The sequence below is a fragment of the Myodes glareolus genome, chromosome 3 (genome assembly GCF_982192425.1).
Source record: "Myodes glareolus chromosome 3, mMyoGla1.1, whole genome shotgun sequence".
NCBI lineage: Eukaryota > Metazoa > Chordata > Mammalia > Rodentia > Cricetidae > Myodes > Myodes glareolus.
The window spans coordinates 70,773,141-70,794,868 of record NC_142028.1 but is presented as its reverse complement, the minus strand read 5'-3'; the positions used below and the strand labels follow the sequence as shown (position 1 = coordinate 70,794,868).

At 43.8% G+C, this 21,728-nt stretch overlaps 2 protein-coding genes and 1 long non-coding RNA gene across 6 annotated transcripts in view; 2 read left to right on the top strand and 1 right to left on the bottom strand.

The window, feature by feature from the left end:
- LOC125400427 (uncharacterized) overlaps window positions 1–21,674 on the bottom strand; it is a 41,849-nt gene extending 20,175 nt beyond the window's left edge. For 3 of the 4 annotated variants that reach the window (XR_015000918.2, XR_015000919.2, XM_085686558.2), the window contains exon 1: window positions 21,337–21,619. Coding sequence is in view for 1 of the 4 variants with exons in the window: in XM_085686558.2 (XP_085542684.2) it covers window positions 21,337–21,526 (190 nt within the window). In the remaining 3 variants the exon portion in view is untranslated. Of the gene's footprint in view, window positions 1–21,336 lie in introns of all 4 variants that reach the window. The other variant, XR_015000921.2, reaches the window with a different exon arrangement.
- LOC148122683 (uncharacterized) overlaps window positions 1–21,728 on the top strand; it is a 411,935-nt gene that overhangs the window by 271,742 nt on the left and 118,465 nt on the right. The window lies entirely within an intron of this gene.
- Window positions 8,737–15,580, top strand: Mycbp (MYC binding protein). The gene is made up of 5 exons (XM_085686559.2): window positions 8,737–8,873; window positions 9,020–9,092; window positions 13,748–13,796; window positions 13,994–14,123; window positions 15,356–15,580. Exons 1-5 carry the CDS (start codon window positions 8,790–8,792, stop codon window positions 15,398–15,400), a joined length of 381 nt encoding a protein of 126 aa, XP_085542685.1. The 5' UTR covers window positions 8,737–8,789; the 3' UTR covers window positions 15,401–15,580.

The following is a 21,728-nucleotide window of genomic DNA, read 5'->3' as shown; positions in this document are numbered from 1 at the left end:
TAATAAAAATACTGAACCTAGAGAAGACACAGCATCACAGTTTTCTACATGAAAAAAGCTCAGACTGGAGTCAAAGGAAAAAATATTTAATAGCATGCTGTATACATCAGTGTTGTATAACTTTTCATGACATATGCCATAGGAACATTTTCTGATTATAAACATGAATTTTGGGCATAATGATCAAGGACCCTAAGGCTAACATTGCTCTTCAGGTTTTGGCAGATAACATTTACAACATACACACACATTCAAAATTGTTAGGTAGCTAGACAGGTGACAGGCCTTAGCAGGTATGGAGACCACTGAGGATGGACCTGTAGCTGGAGGTTTCTCTCCCGGCTGCCAGTTCCCAATAATCACTCAGAAGGTTAATATTACTTACCCATTGGCTCAGGTTTATTATTAGCTAGCTCTTACATTTAAATTAACCCATTTTTTTCTTAATCTGTGCTTTGCCACGTGGTTCGTGACTTGTTACCTCAAAACAAGCATGTCTTGTTTCCCTTGGCAGCTGGTTGGCATCTCCTCAACTCCGCCCTCTTCTCCTGTTACTCTGCTTGGATTTCCTACCTGGATCTATCTTACCATGCCATAGGACAAAGCAACTTTATTTATCAACCAATGAGAACAACACATATTCACAGGGTTCAGAAAGACTATCCCACTGTATGGACCCTGTCTCAAATTTCTTTGGGAACAAAAAGGGAAACAAATCATTGTAAGTGTCCTTCAATGTTCAAAATACCTTGTGGGGCATGGTGGAGAATTTCCTTAATTCCAGCACTGGGAAGGCAGAGGCAGGAGGGGTGAGTTCAAGCCTGGTTCACATACTCAGCTCCAGGACAGAAAGAGAAAGATTGAAAACGCCGTGTGAAAGGAAGTGTCATGTTATCAGGGCTTTGTTGTGGCCAAGCAAGACAGAGTCTTTTTCCTGGTCAAAGAATACAATCTGACTTTCGCCTCTGGTGCTGAACGGGCATGGCATCCTAATCTGCCCCTAGTGGTGCAATGTTGCTATCTTCTCTTCCCTTTGTTGTAGCTGTTTATAGATTTTAGCAGTTCCCTTTGCCTCTCCTTGTTTTTTCAGTCAATAGAGTATGGGTGCTTTGTGTGCCTGTATTCTTGTGCATTGTGTGCGCTCCTAGTGCCCACAGAGGCCAGTGGAGCTGGACTTACACTTGTCAGCTGTTACATGGGTCCCCTCCTAACTATTTCCACTGTGTGCTGGAAGATTTCTTGCTCCACAGCTTGACAGGACCCCTGGAGCTCAAGACTTTTGCAAACCCTGTGGTGCACAGACCCTTGGGCAAGAGTGGGTTGCGCAGTGAGGGGCTGTTCCATCCTCAGTACAATTTAAGACCTACAGCTTGACAGGGTGGCCACTAAGCATACCTCACAGAGATCCTGGCCAAGGGGGTGAATGCCAGGGAATAGCCATTGGGAGGAAATGTTTTAGAGGATTTTTTTTCCGTTTTGTTTTTTTTTTAATGTGTATGGGTGTTTTGCTTGCATGTATGTTTGTGCACCAAATGTATGCAGTGTCGGTGGAAGCCAGAATAGGGTGTCAGATCCCTGGGACTGGAGTTGCAGACGGCTGTGAGTTACCACGGGAACTGCAGAAATTGAACCTGGGTCCTCTAGAAGAGCAGTCAGGGCTCTTAACCACTGAGCCACCTTCTCAGCCCTCTTCTGCTCATTCTTGATACATACTTTATGTTCTGGAGCTATTAGGCTAGTGCCCTAGCAGCCCAACAAAGCAGGTTTAGTAATGCATCTTCAAAGCAAATTAAAGACAGACTTGATAGTGAAAAGTAGAAAAAGATTTATTCAATGTGGCCGTGTTGGGACATAGGACAAGGGGATGCACTAACCTGGGTCCTTAACAGGTGTCTGACGTGAAGTTTAGGTATAAGAAGCCATGCACAGCTAAGCCCTCCTGGCAGAGGGATGGGTCCGTTGAGCACTGACCCTTCACTGTCTTGGCGGAAGTCTGTTTTCAAGGCAGTCAGGCAAGATGTCAGAACGGTGAGCGATCCCTTTCCCTACCCTCAGACAAGTCCCTCCTCCTGCAGGATCCAGGCGTCAGCCTCCCCTGAGTGAAATTCCTAGGGTTAGTCTAGTTTCTTGGCGTGGCCTGATGAGGAAGAGGACTGAGGAGGATGCACATGTTTCTTCAGAGGCACACTTCTAGGAGCCTAGAAGCCTGTCAAGTGGTGGTGGTCTTATCGCTTCCTGCTGCCCTTCCAATAATGGGCTGATTTTTTACCCCTCCAGATTGTGGTTGCTTAGAGTTTTTATGCATTTGTCTTTCTGTTTTTCATCTTGCCATAGCTGACAAAATATTTTTGAAGAAAGAGTTATACCCTGGCGCTTGCTCTGCAGACCAGATGGCTTCAAACTCACAGAATCCACCTGCCTCTGCCCCTTGAGTGCTGGGATTAAAGGCATTTGACATCAAATGTACTATTTTTTTTTAAATGACAATTTACTTCAACATTGTACTAAGTAGCTCTAGAAGAAATAGTTTGTGCTTAACTGTGTATTTGTTCATATGAGTTGCTTAGAATTTTTCATGTGACTTTTTAAATTTGGTTTGTTTGGTTTATTTGGTTTGTTTGAAATGACTTGTTACAAATAATGGTTGTATTTTATTCTTAACACTAATTGCAGGTTTTAAAAATATATATTTTTTAATTTTTTTGAGATTATAATTACATCATTTTCCTCTCCCATTAAATGCATTATATATTTTCAGAGCAGGTTTGAAAAATTGTTTTTGTGTTGTGCCCCGCCCCCATACCGTCCCTTACCGATGATGCGCCATCTGCTGGCAGAACGGCAGTATAGCTTCACGATGGTTAGAAAGCACCATGCTTAGGACAACTGTGTTCAGGATTGGCAGTTTTGTCAACAAAATTCGAGCAAATCTGGAAGGCATACGTTTGTTTGTAACCGCAATGAGCTTCCGCAATGAGCTAATAGCCTTCGTCCTCCTCCTGCAGGAGGTGTGCACGGCTGAGGAAGAGGCCCAGTTTGCTATTACGTGCAATGGACCTACTATGTACACTGGCATTTTAGGTGCAAACTGTAAATCAAGACGTGTGTTCTGCTTGGTTAGAATATTTGTACCTAAGGTCTCGTCTTTAAAAAAGAACCGATAGAAAATTGCCTTCTGCACAGAAAAACAGAATAATACTTATGAGTATTGTGCTTTGATTGAGAATGTCTCCTATAGTCTCAGGGATTTGAATCCCCAGTTGGCAGCGCTGTTTGGTGGGGTATAGGTGGTGGAGCCTTGCTAGAGGGAGGAAGTGTATCACTGGAGGTGGCCTTTGGAAATAAAAGACCTCACAAACTTTCAGCTGCTCTTGCAGATGCATGCTGAGCGAGTGAGTTCCAGCTTCCTGTTGCTGCTTCTACCAGGATGAGTCTTAATCCCTATGACAGTGTAAGCCAAAGTAAATCACCCCTGCCCCACACTGACGTGGTCATGGTTTGTGGCAGCAACAGAATAGTAACACTGACAGAAGTCACAAATAATTCAGTTCCTTAAAAAAAGAAAAAGGAAGGAAAAAAAAATCTGTGTTCTTTACAATGCCAGAAAGGCTCACCACTGTAAAAGAGAACTTTAATTCCAGCTCTCTGCCTGATCATTTCCTTATGGACACTAACTAGAGTATTTCTTGACTTTTGTTGCAAAACAAGTTTTAGGGCTGGGGAGAGGGCTCAGTGTGTAAAAGTGTTTGCTTCACAACTTGCTGCCCGAAGTTTGGTCTCTGCCACTCAAGTTAAAAAGCCAGATGTGGTAGCACACACCTGTAATTCCAGAACTCTTGCAGAGGGATGGGAGACAGAGACAGGCAAATCAGCAGATAACTTGCTAGTGCCATCTTGTCTACTGGCCCAGCTGTTTGCCTATGTGCTTGTAGGAGCCAGCAATGATAAGCTGAATATGAACAGATCAGCCAAAGGAAGTTCTTCCAACCATTATCACCTGCCAGTGATAGGACTTGGCCATTGATAAGTTTAATAGAGGCCTAAGTCTCAGTAGTTTACCCTGAAGCAATACCTGGTTGCAGAAAAGACCATAAACTGAGATTATCTGAGTACCACCCAAGAACAGACCATCCAAAGGAAATGCCTAATGTTCCAACTGCTGTAGATAGGATCACCTGCCAGTACACACTCATCAAGACACCCCTGGACAAATGTCAGCCAATCAGGGGTCCTGAACCTCAGAAATCCCTTATCCCCCCTTTACTTCTATAAGAACCCAACTCTAACTGAGCTCAGGGCTCTCTGTTTATTCCAATACGTTGGACATGCGGAGAGACCGAGTTTGCAAACTTGCATAAAATAAAGGCTCTTTGCTTTTCCATACGGGACTCAGCCTCCTTGTTGGCTTTTGGGGGACTTCGCGGATTTGGGCATAACACGGAAGACAGATGTACTTGAACCAACAATGGTGCTGACTCAGGGACAAGAGCGGTGCTGACTCTCCCCTCAACAGGACTGTCATGAGAAGTGTTCTTCAGGGGACAGTAATACTAAATGAAGGGTCCAAGAATAAGAATATAAAAATGTAGATTCCAGAAATAGGAATGTAGAAATAGAAAAATAAAAAGTTGTAAGCCTAGGAGAATGAGAACAGACTGTCTGCAGCTTTCTCAGCAGCTTGAGGATTAACTGTTAACAGTGGGTTACTCCGCTTTACAACACATAGCTCTATTTACAAGGCCAAAGCATCTCTCTGCAAACTGAGAGCTAGCCTATGGTTATGAGCCAAGTCAACTTTTAGGAAATAGATATATGGCCTCTGGGTTATGTATTATGTGAAAACTGGCAGCATCAAAGGGGAGAGCACAGGGCTTCGGTGAACACCTGGAAGTACCGAGGAAGACAACAGATTAAGTACAAACACTAGTTTAGCCAATGGAGAGCGCACCTACTCACTCAGGGTGGTTGGAGCTCCTTGTCCATCTCGGATTTCCCTTGACCTCAGCTGGTTTGTTGGTTACTTCTCATTAACTGATGATCTTAAAGACATTGCTGGTCTCAGGTCCTGGTAGGGTCCACTAGGCATTAATTCAACTATATCTTCTTGTCCTCACATTTATGTGGCAAGCTGAAGTTTTATTAAAGTTGTAAAGAGCTAACTCTGATCACAGTTGAAGATGTGGCCACACCAGTTCCTGGTTACCAAGGAATCCAGCACCTTGTGTACCAGAATCTCGAGTGGCTTCCCTTTTGGGAAGGTTTGTTAGAACATTCTTAGCCATAATGAAGACTATTACAACTGGCAGTATTAGGAGGAAGCATCATGAAAAGGGAACAGTGCTTTGCGTAGGTTCCTGGGATGGGGTTGCAGAGTCTGTGGGAGTCGTCCAGAGCCGCTCCTCTGCATGCTCTGCTTCTCTTGTCTGGTTCTGGCTGTCTCATCATACTCAGTCACTAGGCCTTACTCTTCATCCCTCGTATTCCCAACCTCTTTAATCCTAACACTGAACACTAACCTTTAAACAATTTTTTATTATATATATGTATACACAATGTTATATAAATGTATTTATATATTTTATAAAATAAATATTTATAAATTATATATACATACATACACACATATGTTTTTACTATAATGCTGGAAGGGAAGCGGAGAGGAAGAAGATAGAACAGTCATGTCTTTTGAGTAGGGTCAGTAATGGAGGTCTGTAAGCAGCAGGATTGGGATGGTCTTCAGAGAAAAATGAGAAACCCCAGGGTGTCAGGGCTTGGGATTTTAGTTATCTAAAGAGATTTAAAAGGGAAAAGGTCAAGTCCAAATGGATCAAAGACCTTAACATAAAGCCAGGCACACTGAACCTTATAGAAGAGAAAGTGGGAAGTATAGTTGAATGCATTGACACAGGAGACCACTTCCTAAATGGAACCCTCGCAGCACAGACACTGAGAGAAACAATTAATAAATGGGACCTCCTGAAACTGAAACGCTTCTGTAAAGCAAAGGACACGATCAACAAGACAAAACGACAGCCTACAGAATGGGAAAAGATCTTCACTAACCCCACATCAGACAGAGGTCTGATCTCCAAAATATACAAACTCAAGAAATTGGACACCAAAAGATCACATAATCCAATAAAAAAATGGAGTACAGACCTAAACAGAGAACTCTCAACAGAGGAATCTAAAAATGGCTAAAAGACACTTAAGGAAATGTTCAACATCCTTAGTCATCAGAGAAATGCAAATCAAAACAACTCTGAGATTCCATCTTACACCTGTAAGAATGGCCAAGATCAAAAACACTGATGACAACTTATGCTGGAGAGGTTGTGGGGAAAAGGGAACACTTCTGCATTGCTGGTGGAAATGCAAGCTGGGACAACCCCTTTGGATGTCAGTGTGGCGATTTCTCAGAAAATTAGGAAACAACCTTCCTCAAGACCCAGTAATACCACTTTTGGGTATATATCCAAAGGATGCTCAATCATGCCACAAGGACATGTGCTCAACTATGTTCATAGCAGCTCCTCGATCGAAGAATGGATAAAAAAAAATGTGGTACATTTACACAATGGAGTACTACACAGCAGAAAAAAATAACGACAGCTTGAATTTTGCAGGAAAATGGATGGAACTAGAAAACATTATTTTGAGTGAGGTAACCCAGACACAGAAAAACAATTACCACATGTACTAACTCATAGGTGTTTTTTTTTAAACATAAAGCAAAGAAAGCCAGCCTACAAACCACAATCCCAGAGAATTTAGACAACAATGAGGACACTAAGAGAGACTTACATAGATCTAGTCTACATGGGAAGTAGAAAGTAGAAAAAGACAAGATCTCCTGAGTAAATTGGGAGTATGGGGACCTTGGGGGAGGCTTGAAGGGGAGAGGGGAGCAGAGGAAAATGTAGAGCTCAATAAATATCAATATAAAAAAGGGGGGAAAGGGAAAAGTTAAATTTTTAAGACTTAGGTGACAGGTTTAGCTGCGAAGATCTGTCAACAACTGTCTCAAAAGAGGGGCTCTGAGAAGATCAAGCATATTATCTCATTAAGGGAATAATTATTCCTCTCATCTCCTTAGCATGTCTTCAGGCATACTGGCTTTCCTGAGGTGTGGTCTCTTGCTCAAGTGATGGACAGGTCCAGTTGGACTAACCCTTAATGCAAGAGACAATAGTATTTCCTATTTCAATTTCTCAAAGATTAAATTGTCACGTCTCCAATTAGGGCCAGGGGTCAAAGTCAGATTCCATTCTTTTTACCAGAGGGACACACTTCTCTTTAATGGGCCTCAAGCAAGCCCTGATCTGTCTACCCTTCCTTTCTTCTCCTTTCAGGTCAGACCACTTTATTACATCTCAAATAATTTAACAGTTTAATACAGCATCTGTCTTGCATCTAGTCTCCTTTCAGTACACTAACTTTTATAAGAGATGAGGGGAGCCCTGGGGAGCTAGCTCAGTGGGTGGGAGTGCTTGCTGTCAAAGCATGAGGTTATTACAGGTGAGAGCTTAAGATTCCTGCAAGGCTTCAGACCTCCAGCTGTACCGTGGCACGAATTCCCTTCTCCCACCCCTAAAAGTAATAATAATAATAATAATAAAAAAAATCCATCTAGATTTCTTTTTGAAATCTAGATAGTGGGGCTTGGGAGACAATATACATTGAAACATGAATAGAATTAAATCTATTTTTTAAATACATTTTTTGTTTGTTGGTTTTGAGATAAGGTTTATTTGTGTAGTTCTGGCCGTACTGGACCAGGCTGGGCTAGAACTCAAATTAGTCTGCCTCTGCCTCCCTAGTGGTGGAATTAAATGCATGTGCCATCACCTCATAGCGAATGGAATGAATTCTACGCAAAGGAGTCAAAATAAAATCTAGCCAAGTAATGGGTACATCTGCGCCCAGGAATGCTCTCAGTAGAAAAACAGCTGCAGACCTACGTTGAAATTCATCTTCTGATTTCGGGTAGCTCCTGAGAATCACAGGATAAAGTGGGACAAGTATTTTGGATGAAGGAAAAGAAACTAAAGATATACATACTTAATACTACCTGTAATTATTTTCAACATATTGGCTCAAATAATAACAAAAACACGCACATTATGTATGGAAAAGAAGTTAATGTTAAGTACTGGGGGTAACTAATAATAAAGGTAGGACCACGACTTTTGAGGTCATTGCTCTAAACCAACATTGCTATAGGTAGAGGTAAGCCCGCAGCCCACATAGCTTTCTCCCAGCTAGCTGTATCTGCAAACCTCACTGGGCTTTGTGCTTATATGCGGGCCCTGAACGTGGAGCCCAACCTAGGTTTAAACTCTTTACGTAGCTGAGGGTGACCTTGAACTTTTTCCTGGTCCTCTCGCTTTCACCACCCCCATGTTGGGTATTTTTCTAGGTCAAGAAACGGGCGTTGGCCGGTCCCCACCAATTCCGAAGACCCTAACAGACAAGGAGTACGCCCATTACCACGTGGGGGAGGAGTTCAGCGAAGAGCCGCTGACTCCAGGCCACACCACACAGGGACCCACTGGACGCTCGCCAGGATTCACCAAAACCTCGCCTCTTGCTAGGCAACCGAATCTCCACGGCGACCGGAAGAGGAAGACGCAGGGCTGCCCGGAACCGCGGAGGGCGGGCGCACGCAGTCTCCCTGGGCTCCGCGGATACAGGGATACACAGCGTCCCGGTCGCCATGAAAACAGGCCACACCCCGGCTATCCCGGCCCGTGCCTGCCCAGTGCGCAGACGCACATGCTGTCCCGCGCATGAGCAGTGCGGCTTGGAGCCCGCCAGCCCGTGTCTCCGGCGCCAGCTACGCCGCTGTGGCTGTCACTATGGCCCATTACAAAGTGAGGGGGGCGCGGCGTGGCTCGGGGCGTGCGGGCGGCGCCGGGTGGGAGTTGGGGCGCGTGCAGGGCTTGGGGGCGGCAGCGGGGCGCGCCGTCTTCCTGCTCCAGCCCCCGGCTCCGGTCCCTGACCCGCCGTGTCTCCTCAGGCCGCCGACTCGAAGCGCGAGCAGTTCCGGAGGTACTTGGAGAAGTCGGGGGTGCTGGACACGCTGACGAAAGGTGAGCCGGGGCGGGCGGCAGCTGCCCGCACCCGCGCGCTCCCGACCAGGTGGGGCCCTCCTGGGGACCGGCGAGGCCTTGGGGTCCCGCGGGTCGGGCGCACGCCGGCGGCGGGACGTCGCTCTCAGCCCGGGACTGAAACTCTTGCAGCTGTTGCAAAGTCTCTCCAACTTCCGTTGCTTTCCCTCGAGCAGCCGCAGTGGACACGTTAGCAAGAGACCTTGAGATCCCAATTGCTCCTGCCTTATAGTGTGCGGGACCTTATACATACATTTTCCTTTGGACGAAAGGCAACTAAGAAAATGACTGGATTTGAAAGAGGGTTACTATTAGTTCTCAAAGCTGGGGATTTATAGACAATTTGGGCCGTGGCCTTTCCACTCTTTCAAACTATAGTAATTCCTACACTGTATAGATTTTATAATTAAAGTAGAATTAGATTTTGAAGTGCTTCAGAGCACATAAAAATGACTATATTATTTACCTTAAAAAATGGAAGCTCACTGTGAAAGTGAACCTGCATCCCTTCCTTTTTGGGTGTAAGGTTAGAGTGTGTGGTGGCTGAAACCAGAGGGTCCTCAGAGAGAATACAGCTAAACTAGCCTGACCGTATATTGAATACCTGCTACATGTTACTCAACACAACATTGCCTGGTGTTTGCCTGGTGTTTTCAAGGGAGTAGAATGGAATTCTTGGCAGGGACTGAAACCTTGGTCCTTTTGAGAATGGGAAGTGTCTGGGAAATTATTTGTATCTGCTTTTTAGGGAAACAAAGGCTGGCTAGGGGATATTCTGGGAGAATTTAGCTTCTAATTCCTTCACTCGGATGAGCGGACAGGTTTGAATACTACCTACTCTCGACTCGGATTTAATTTCCTATATCTTTGCAAGTCAGTGTGAGCAAACTGTAAGAACTACTCTGGGAAACCTACTTTGTGGCCTCGGAAGTGTCTCAGATGCTTGGAATTCTGATAAAAAGCCCCTCATGTTTGTTTCTTCCATGTAATGAACTTATCCCAGCCTTGTGTTCTGGGCATCATGGGTTATAGCCTTGGAAATGTCCCCACTGTCAGGAGCTTGTAACATAGTTAGGGACGCACACACCAAAACACAGTGCCAGCGAGTGGTAAATGTATAACTTAAACCATAGCAAGGCTGGGTGATAAAGATGTGACACTTCACATTGAGTGGAAGAGGAAAGACCTTTGAGCAGAAGCTAAAGTACAGATAAGTAGCCTTAATCTGAATATTTGAAATCTAAATTGCTCAAAAGCCGTAATTTGATGTGGAAACTCCCATACCTGACTGCATAAGTTATGTCAGTCAAAATACGGGAGCCGAGAAATATTTGCTTGTACAAGGCCATGCTCACATTATGTGTATAAGGTCCATATGGAATGTAAATAAATTTCATGTTTAGGCTTGGATCTCATTCCCAAGATATCTCATTATGTATGTGTAGATATTCCAAACTCGAGATAAACACTGAAATGCTTTTGGTCCCAAGTATTCTGTGTATGGGGTAGGGTAGGGTTGGATGCAGTAAGTGGACAGAGACGCAGTAAAAGGCAGGTGGAGGAGTTGTAGATAAATGAATACAGAGAAGATGTGCAGCTTTCAGGCTGTGTAAGAAAGTGGAAACCTTTGCATGCTCCCTTCCTCAAGCTTTTTAAATTCTACTTTCCTAAATAACATTGGACAACATAAATACTATCTATTAATATGATTTAAAACTTAATTTTAAAAAGTCAAACATGATTTATACAAATTTACATTTTCCTATTCAGCAAACATTTCAGAGAGGATTTAAAATGGTTTTTAAGGTCAAAACACTGTAAGAAGCCAGACATGGCAGCACGTTTTCTAGTGCTCTAGTGAGGGAAGGTGAATCTTGCATTCACTGCTTGTCTGGGGTACATAACGAGACCCATTTCAAAAAAGCAAACTAGAGCTAGGCAGGAGAGATAACTCAGAAGTTCAAACCACCTGCTGCACAACCATAAACATCAGAGTTCTGATACGAGCACTTGTGTAGTAAGTCAGGCAGGGTCTCTGTGTAATCTCCGTGCTGAGAGGGCCGGGGGGTGGGGAGGGCAGACACAGGATGATCTCCAAGGCTTGTTGGCTGTTAGCTTAGCAAAATGCAAGCTCCAGGCTCAGTGAGAGACCTTGCCTCAAAGGTCTAAGGCACATGGAGAAGACCAAGGTATCTTGTCTTATTTCTAATTGTACCTGATAGACCGAAGTAGGACCAATGCTTGAGTCTGAGACCAACCTTGGCTACAGAGTGAGACTACATCTTAAAAACAAAAACCCAAACCAACCCATCAACTTACAACCAAAAAAAACCTCGAGTAAAAAAATCCATAAAGAAGATGGGTGACAAATCATCTGGAGCAGCATTTTATTATTTTGAGCAGGATATCAACCTGTAAAATGCCTGGCTTAAAATAATCAGGCTGCTGGGGCCAGTAAGAATGCTGAGCAGGTGAAGATGTTGCTGTTAAGCCAGAGGGACCTGAGTTTGATTCCTGGAACTCACATCGTAGGAGGCGAGTGAGTGTAGAATGTGTCCTCTGACCTGCCCGATCTTCCCTCCCCCATGTAACTAATAAAAATGAATCTAGCTGCTAAAGCAAAAGGGAATATAATTTGGTTAAATTCTCTTCAGATAAAAAGTACAGTCATCCCATAGAAAAGCACAAGAAACTTAACACTTTGTAGCAGCAGCCTTGCACGAACTGCTGACAGGAATTTGGAAGGAGAAGGCGAGAGCCTTGATAGTCACACCTACAAAGTGTAGATCGGGTGCAGCACTCACAGAGACAGGCAGTCTCTGAGCTAAGGCCATCCTATTTTACATAGTTCCAAGACAACCAGGGCTACATAGAGAGATGCAGTCTTTCAAAACCAGTAAATACAGGTTACGATTCAGTACTGATCAGTGGCAGTAAATGGAAGAAACACTTTTGAATATACAATTTTTTAAAAAGTAAGTAGGGATTTATTTGAGTATTGCTAGATAAGATGATTGGTAGATAGTGGTGATATAAATGCGATTTCTCAAAATTTTTTTCTGTATTTTGGTGTAAGTTAAAAGTACCTGTTCACTTGCTTTTTTCATACTGAATTTAATTTATTAAAACTCTTAAAAACCAGAAGAGGACATGTAAATTGGTTTAGAACAGAACTTTCTTGTTTGTTTTGTTTTTCGAGACAGGGTTTCTTTGTAGTTTTGAAGCCTGCCCTGAAATTAGCTCTTATAGACCAGGCTAATTTCAAGCTCACAGGGATGCACCTGTCTCTGCCTCCTGAGTGCTGGGATTAAAGGTGTGTGTTACCACTGCCCGCAGAACAGGACTTCTTAATTTGGACTCTTAAAGTTATACATATTGAACAGTTACACTTTTTGCTTTTGTCAGATTTTCAAAGTTGGGTGTGGTGACACACACCTGTATGGGAGAACTGAGGCAGGAGGATTGCCACAAGTTTGAGGCCAGCCTGGGCTACATAGTAAATTCTAGGCCAGCTTGGGTTACCTGTCATGTTTGTTTTTTGAGACAGGGTTTCTCTGTAGCATTGGAACCTGTTCTGGAGCTCATTCTGTAGACCAGGCTGGCCTCAAACTCACAGAGATCCACCCATCTCTACCTCCCAAGTGCTGGGATTAAAGGCATGCACCACTATTGCTTGTTGGGTTATCTGTCTCAACTACATATATATTCAGGCGTCTGCAAGCTCAGGAGATGTTTTTAAAGGGTCCTCAGCACTAGTCTGGAGAACTTGCCGTGTGAATACTGAGTTTCAAGAGGACTTGTTCGGTAGATGAGTGAGACAGTGTTCCTGTGAGGCACTAGTATATTTTTAAATGCCAATCTGAGCATGTCGATTACTGGGAACATTTTGGTTGGTGCCTAGCCTGTCATACATAAAACTTAATTCTTGAATATTCTGAATGGAATACTTCAGTTAATTACATAAAACTTAAATTTCTTTAGTTGGATTACATAGACTTTCTAAAGACAGGGTTCCTTGTAGCTCATCTGTAGTTCCCTGCTTTTCTACAAATGAATGACCTCAAACTCCTTATCCCCCTGCCTCACCTCCTAGGTACTAAGATCACAGGCGTGGGCCACCACACCCAGCTTTCTGAATTGTTCTGCCATTTTCCATGTCCCACTTCAGTCATTCTTACAGCCTTCAGAAGTGATCTTGCTACCCCCTGCTTTAAAACTGGTGAAATATATTTGTAGCCCTTAGGATCATTTTTCCATTGTCTGACCCTAGACTACCTTTCTGTTTATTACTCACAACATACTTGACATATCAATTCCCTAGTATGTGCTCTGAGCGTTCCCGTTTTTATCTGAAACACAGCTAGGTCTCAGGTCTGCTTCTGATGCTAAGCATTTCTCCAGTCTCATTGCGAAACTCAGTAACTACTATTGCAGTTCAATACTCTCTGTGTTCCTTATCTTTTTCAATGGACTGTAAATTTGTTGCAAGCAAGAACACCGTCTGAGTATTCATCACTGTATGGACAATCTGAGCAATCTGCTTGCCCTCTAGCAGGCAGATAGTATTTACTGAGTTTCAGAAGATTCAGCCATCTACACTGAACACCTCATTGCTTTTCTTTCTCTTTGGTTTGCAGTGTTGGTAGCCTTATATGAAGAGCCAGAGAAGCCCACCAGTGCTCTGGAGTATCCTTTTCATCTCTGAAGTCAAAAAGGCCATATTTTTGACATTTTAATTTATTCAAATATATAATAAGCTTTAAATACTTTGGTTTATTGAAAAGTTCTTTTGAATCTTGACATGACCTTGGATAACTACTGGTGTGGTGGGTGACTGTCCCCGGCCTCATTCTCTGTGAGTACATTCTTAACACTGATGTTAGTTTTTTAAAGCATCACTTAGGAGCTGCTACCCCGGAAAGCCCAGAAATAGAGCTGCTTCGCCTAGAATTGGCAGAAATGAAAGAGAAATATGAAGCTACTGTAGAAGAAAATAAAAAACTGAAAGCAAAGGTAAATTTAAAAAAGAAATTCAAATTAAAAACCAATCTTGTCTCTAATGATTATCTGACCAAATCCTTACTACAGGCCAGGGATGTAGTTCAGTGGTAGTGCATCTGTCTGGCATGTGCAAAGGTCCTGGGTTCCATCTGCAGCGTGATAAAACCAGCGTAAACAACTAAACCCAAAACTTCACTAAATGGGCAGCAGGGAGGGACAGTTGAGTATCAGTTTGAATCAGATACATGGCAAACTTAAGCTTCATCTAGAAAAATCCCAAGACCAACAATAAATAGGGTAAGCAAAGTATGATCAAGAAGAGGGAATTGAGAACCTGCATTAATAAAAAGGCTGGAATACTTGTTACTACTGCTTAAAGTAAATGGATAACTTTAAGGTACTTAGGCAGTTCAGGTCAGTCTAGGCCATTGCTTTAAGGGCATCTAGAATGGGACAGTGCACAGTCTGCATCGTCTCAAGCACGCTAGCTCCAGGTACAAGGACAGACGTAAACTGCCCTCGAATTTATCTATAGCTGAAGTTTTCCCTTTGTTCAAACTCCCATACACTTGACCGTCAACGCAGTCTTTGAGGCTTACCACAGTCTGAACTACACGATGTACTTTCCAAGTCTGACAGCTAATTGAAAGAAGCCAAATTTTAAGAAGGCTAATGTTCTTGTAAGGAACCATAAGCTTTTATAAAAGAAAATGTCTTAGATTATCAAAGATGCTGAGATACACTTGGTAATCTCTGTGTAGATTAGGCTATCTTTGAACTCAGATCCGCCTGCCTCTGCCTCCTCAGTGCTCGGATTAAAGGCTTGTGCCATGCCACCAGGGCCCTTCTGGGACTTTTTAAAGTCAGGCATTAGTTACTTTTCATTGACTATGCTAGTAGAAGTCATGTGAGTCTTTGTTTTTTAAGACAAGAAAGCTCCATATTACACAGCACAGCAGTTTTGGAAAGCTAGACTGTTATGTACCTAGTATCTGAACAGTTGAGTCATAAATTGAAATTAAAGTTTAGTTCCCCGGCAGTGCTAAAGGTTTATACGAAAAGAGATTTTGTTAGGTTTAATTGTGCTTAATCTTAAGTAAGCAAATGGTTTAATAAGGATAAGTTCAGAAATTGATTACTGACTCAATAACTAAGTTGAATATAATATCTAATTTCATTGTGTTACTAAGTTTTTTACCCAATTTAAATAAAATTCATCTAAATCCTCTGTCTTTGCCCCATAGCTTGCTCAGTATGAGCCACCTCAGGAGGAGAAGCGTGCTGAATAGGATTCTTCTCAGTTGAAAAGACACTGAAAACTGGTTTTGTATCACTTGAATAGCTTGTATAGTATATAATCTTTCCTGAAAAGATGCTATAAACTTTTAATATGTAAAATCCACTCATTACACTTTAATGTTATAAACACATATACATAGAATCACCAATAAAAACTCAATATAACTTTCTTTGGGTCTTAAAGGAGGAGAATCCAAAGTAGATCTCGAAGAAAAGCTAAAGAGCCACGTAACTTTTCACCTTCAAAGACATTTTATTTATTATCCAATTAGGAATGATGGTACTGGTTATATTTTAGCTAGGAGATTTAGCATGGAGCTATTCCTTGGTTGAGGACTTGAGCATAGTAGGCACACTCATTCTTGACAGTGTATTCCAAGTAGACAGCTGGACAGATCTGTGATGTAGAATGCTTCTGCATGGATTCCCATGCGTCTTCTGCTCCCTTATATAATACGGAACAAAGAACTCTTTGCCACCACTTTGCCTTAGATAACTGTGTGTGTGCCAGTGTGAACTCTGACACCACGTTTTCTTTCTATGCAATCCCGCCCATCTGATAATGCTGCCTTGCTGTGCTGTGTGCTTTAGTGCGTCCTGGTTGCACATTAGTCTGTGTTGTTTTCAGTTTGCTCAATGCTGCAGTTACCTTGATTGTAATTTACATAGCTTCCAGTAGGACTACACTCTTACCCTGCCTTACTTAGTTCCTTAGTTGAACACAGAAGAGAGATAATATAAAATTCTGGGTTCATGCACAAGCTGGGATGGGTAGAGGGATGAACCATTATGTCACAGATGATTATAATATGTAATTATATAGTGCTTCCCCCCCCCCAAAGGTATTTTTTTGAGCCTTGAATTAATTTTATCTTTATTATCCCTGTGAAGTAGGTAGGGCAAGTATGAGGGGAGGTTGGGTGCTGAATTTTTAGGCCAAAGACTGATATTTATATGAATTTGTTACTGTCGGCCCCTGGGCAGGTCAGTTAATGGCTTGGAGATTCACTTTCCTTGTCTGTACCATGACAACATGTGCTGCCTACCTCACAGGGTTGTTGTGAGGTCAAATGAGATGTACATGAAAGATTTGTAAATGGTAAAGTACCACGTTTTGTTAGTCCTTTCTTTTTGGGTAGGGGACAGTCTCACGTACTCCCAGGCTGACCTTGAAGCTCTCATCTTCTTGCCTCCAGCTTCTGGGATTATAGGCCTTCCCCACTCCATCTGGCCCTAATCAGTCAGATGTGTTGTTGGTCACTTCCTTTCCTCCCTCAGAGTGAAATCCTTCTAGTTCATGCCTTCTGTCCTTATTGTTAGGGAGCTTGTCCTTAAACAGCACACATCCAATCAAAGCTGGTTTAACAAGCTGAGGCACTGGCACCTGCTGGAAACTCTGACCAAGCCATTTACAAGGGCATCGTAATCAGTCATGGCAGGATTGTTGCAATGGTTTGTGTTTCTGGAGGGTGGCCAGCTACTACTGGAAGAACATTTAGCTGGACAGATTCTCTCTTTACTAATCTGAGTGCCTCCTAGATGGGTAGCACTGGGCTAAGTGCTGGTTTGGTAAGGATTCATTTATTATGAGACGTGTATGTAAACAACTACAAGGTGAGTAGGATGTGCTGAGAATTGTAGCAATAGCTAGACAGGCTCATGAAGGTTTGGAAGAGAGGCGACTTAGCTTCTTTAGGCAGTTTGTATGGCAGCTATTTTGTTGAAACTGACAATGTATTTTGTTTTCTGGCAGTTTTTTTCTCTCATGGTACTATTATCTACCTATTTACCTATCTATCTATCTATCTATCTATCTATCTATCTATCTATCTATCCTTTCTAAGACAGGGCTAACTATATGTAGCTGTAACTGGCCTGGAACTTACTATGTAGCAGATGGTAGCCTTGAACTCAGGATCCTCCTGCCTCTGCTTCCCAAGTGCTAGGATTAAAGGTGTGTGCCACCATGTCTGGTCTAATGTTCTATTACTCAGTTGTTTTGTGACTGTCTCTTGAACCACCTTTTTGCACATTAGTTGCAGTATGTGAGTTAGATTACCACTTGTAGGTGCAACTGACGTGGGCCAGCCATTGGTAGTTAAGAATTCAAGATCTGGGGCTCTGGTTAAGAGCACTGGCTGCTTGCTCTTCCAGAGGTCCTGAGTTCAATTCCCAGCAACCATATGGTGGCTTACAATGTGGAATACATACAGAGTATTCAGATTTAACAAACAAACAATCCTCTCAAAAAACCCTCCACAAATAAATCCTAAAAAAGAAAGATTTCAGGGTCACTGGGCATGGTGAGTCACTTAACATGGGTGCTGGGAAACAAATTTGGGTCCTCTCCAAAAGCAGCGCACGAACCCATTTTCTATCATTTCTATCAATGACTTGAATGAAGATGTATACAAGATGATGCTAAATGGAAGAGGAAAGTAAGTCATCTCTTCAGTTCCTGCTACACTTCTGCTGCTTCATCTAGAAGATAAAAATTATGGGCTACAGACATGGGCTCAGTAGGTAGAGGCGTGTGAGCACAGGCCTGAAGAACTCAGCTTAATCCCTGGATCCCACAGGTGGCAGATCAGCTCCCAAGAGTTGTCCTTCCACATGTGCTCACAATGCATATAAACAGCTCTGAACAGGGGTGGATGACCCGTGCCTGTAATCCTCGCACCCGGGGGAGGAGGAGGACTCTTAGTCATCTCTGACTATACAGTAGCCTTGTCTACATAAGACCCTGTCTCAATCCCCCCCAAGGTGTGTGTGTGTAAGTGTGTACTTTTGCATCTTACCTTAAAGTTACTGTCAGGATCAGATTTAATACAGTGAGTATAAAAGTGCCCTGCAAACTAAAGGCTGCCTACAGACCAGTTGTAGTAGTGCCACATCTGTAAACACCATGGAATTGGAAAGGCTGACTGGTTGACTACTTGGAACAGGTTTTAACCTGATAATCTGGAGTACCTAAACTGCTGGGCACAAACAAAAAAGTTAAAAAATAAAGTCATATAGCAGTTACAAAATGTAGTTACACAAGCTTACAGAGTAGAGTTTCTGGCAAAATCCTACTTCAAGTGATCACTAATGTGAACCATTTATAGTCCAAGGAAACAAGCAGACCTGGAGGACAAAATGTCCAGGTGCTAAAGAAGTCTGCCTGGAAGCCCTGTTGGTTACTGAGTAGGCACCAGGTAGCTGAGGGATGCTGATGAGCATGAATGCATTTTAAGGAAGAATAATCAACAGGGAGAAGGGATGTGAAAGCTTGGCTGAGTGGCTCAGTGTGCTTACCACCAGTTACACAGGGCAGTATACTCAAAAACAAAAGCTCAGTTCCTCAATCACACCAGCAGCGTTTTTGGCATTCATTCATGTGCCTATCCCGAACAGTACAGACATAAAATGGTTCTACTCTCAAAAGTCGTCCTGCACCGTACTGTAGGAGCAATGACAGAGCAGCTGAGGATAGCAGGGAACAGAGACGACTACGACTGGAACTCTTCTGTGAGGCTGAGAAGACCGGGTGTGGAATGAAGACTGCCCTGGAATAGCAGAAGGGCTGTTGTGAAGAAGTGACTGTTTTGTTCCACTTCAGGCACTGAGAAGTATGACTTGGCTTGAAACCTTTTTTGAGACTGACTGATATTATAGCAGAGAATAACCTTGAACTTCTTTCTGGTCCTCTTCTGCTTCCTTGGTACTGTGATTACAGACAGGCATGTGCTACCAGGCCTGTGGTATGCAGTGCTGAGGACAGAATCTAGGGTTTCATAAAGCTAGGCCAGCATTCGAACAACTACATCCCCAGCCCCTTAAATAAGAAACTTGATAAAGATGTACTTTTATTTTATGTGTATGAGTGTTTTGCCTGCTTGTATGTATGTGTACCATGTGCCTACCTGGTATCCCTGGAGGTCAGAAGAGAGCACTGGATCCTTTACATTGGAGTTACGGATGGATGTGAGCCATTACACGGGAGCTGGAACTGAATGTGGGTCCTCTGCCAGAGCACCAATTGCTTTTAACCATTGAGCCATCTCTCCAGTTCCGAATAAAATTTTGACCAGGCAGAGCTTTGGTGATGGTTCAGTGGGTAAAGCACTTGTCACATAAATGTGAGGACTTGAGTCTGAATCCCCAGAACTCACGTAAAATTAAGCAGACTTGTGTATTTTCTGTAATCCCAGGGCTCCCATTGTGTGCTGGGAGGTAGACAGGAGTCAACTCAGAAATTTGCAGGCTAGCTAGCTTTGCAAGTGCAATGCTCTAAACCACAAAGAAGAAACTGTCCCAAAACTCAAGGTGAAAGGTAAGAAACTATCTGAGGTTGTCCTCTGACCTCTACCCCACCCAAAACTTAAAATTCATACCACAGCTACCCTTAAATTTGATTTCCCTTGGCAAACAGTTGGTTCTCTGAATCCATGGATTCAGCCAACTGAATTGGAATTTTTTTTGGGGGGGAATTGTACTGAGCATAGGTAGACTTTATTCTTGCCCTGATCTATGCAGTACGGCATAACAAGGTTACATTTTCCCCATGACTCCTAAAAAAAAGTCCTTAGCTCAGGCTGTCCAGGAACTTGATGTGTAGAGCAGGCTGACTTTGAACTAATTGGGGGATTCTGTATCTGCCTCTGAAGTGCTAGGATTTACAGGTGTGTGCCATTGCCATCATACCTGGCTGAGACACCATGTCGTTGTATTTATTGGGTATTACAACTAATGCAGAGCTGACATAAAGTACAGGAGTTGTGTGCATAGTTTCACATGCAAATAGTCTATATATGGAACTTGACTGTCTTCCAGTCTGTTCATGGGTTTGGGTTGTCCTGTAAGCAGTCTCCCATAGACAGTGAGGGACATGTGCATTTTTCTGTTTGGTTTTTCGAGACAGGCTTTCTCTGTAGTTTTGGAGCCTGTTCTGGAACTCTGTAGCACAGGCTGGCTTCAAACTCAGATCCACCTGCCTCTGCCTTCAGAGTACTGGGATTAAAGGCGTGCACCACCACGGCTCGGCGGGTTTGTACATTAAAGTTCATTCTGCCTGCCTATTAGATACTGCCTTTAACTTACTAGGATCGAGCATAACCAATGTGCCAGGCCTACACGAGCTTTTTTCTTCACTATCAGAAGTCAGTCTCTCTGAGTAGGGCATAAGGCTGTGTGGGTAGAATTTGCCTAGCATACACAAAAGGCCCAGAATTCTATCCCCGGCCCTGCAAACAACACAGCATCCTTGTAAAACCGAGACCCCTACCACAACTCCACAGGGCTGTACTTTAAGGCTTGTCAAATTCCACTTCTGGAGTTCAAAACATGAAAATGCTCATATGGCTTTCTGAAGCATACGTTAGCATTGCTGCACTTGCCGTCATTGTTCCAATTCCTCTGGTCTCTAATCACAGAGAAGTCAAAGAGGATGCAGTACTCAGTTGCTGGATGGGATAGTGGAGGAGCACTGCCTAGTTGGGAACGGGAAGCTAGAGTCTGTTGACTATAAAGACAGCAGGATCCTATCCGCGATCTCCTTGCAGATATGGTGTTTTACCACGCTTGTATTTGTTTTCCTTATCGGCTCCAGCTACCAGCTAGGGCAAGTTATCCCCGGAACTTATAACTGTCTCTGCCTTCTGACTGGCTCCTACTTTATACACTTTTTCGCACATCCCCACCGCATCATCGGTCTGGAGCGGTTCATCTGTGCTCATGGCCTTCTCACATAAAATCTGTACTGAGTCTAGTTACACAGATGTCCAATCTCTGTTAACCTTCAAGCAACTCGAGGGAAGGCACGGGCAATGCGGTTTCAGTTTCGAGTGCCTTCCGGGGGGTACCCAGGAACTGGCAGGCATCCTATAAATACTGGCTGGACAGCTGCGACCGAAGGAGGAGGAGGAAGGGGGCAATGAACTCTTACCCAGACGCCCAGAAGTATCTTCCCTGCGGTGCTCTCGGAGCCCGAAAGGAGGCGGCGAGTGGCGAGCAGCGCGGTACGCGCCGGGCAGGCCGAGGCGGTGGAGGGATGCACCCAGGGCGAAGGCCCGGAGCCCGACAAGAGGCGCGGCCGGGCCGCTCTCCTCGTGACTCCTCCTTCCCCCTCCCCGCATCAGCGGCTGCTAGTCAGGTGATTCCAGGCACGTGATAACACCACCTACCCTGCTGCTCCAGAGTGGCAACCCACTCAGCCAATAAGGATCCGGTTCTCGGCGGCAGGCCAATCACCCGGTTTGGGGGCGGGCCCAGCGGCGGCGGTGGCTGCCGGGGGCGGCGGCACCAGCGGCAGCAGGGGGAGGCGGCGGCCTGGCCTGG

Bases quoted from the DNA above. Each gene is read 5' to 3' on its own strand.
- Mycbp (XM_085686559.2), top strand. From the start codon at position 8,790: ATGAGCAGTGCGGCTTGGAGCCCGCCAGCCCGTGTCTCCGGCGCCAGC. The intron at 13,797-13,993 runs GTATCCTTTTCA...CACTGATGTTAG, and splicing joins AAGCCCACCAGTGCTCTGGA to TTTTTTAAAGCATCACTTAG. The intron at 14,124-15,355 runs GTAAATTTAAAA...TTTGCCCCATAG, and splicing joins ATAAAAAACTGAAAGCAAAG to CTTGCTCAGTATGAGCCACC.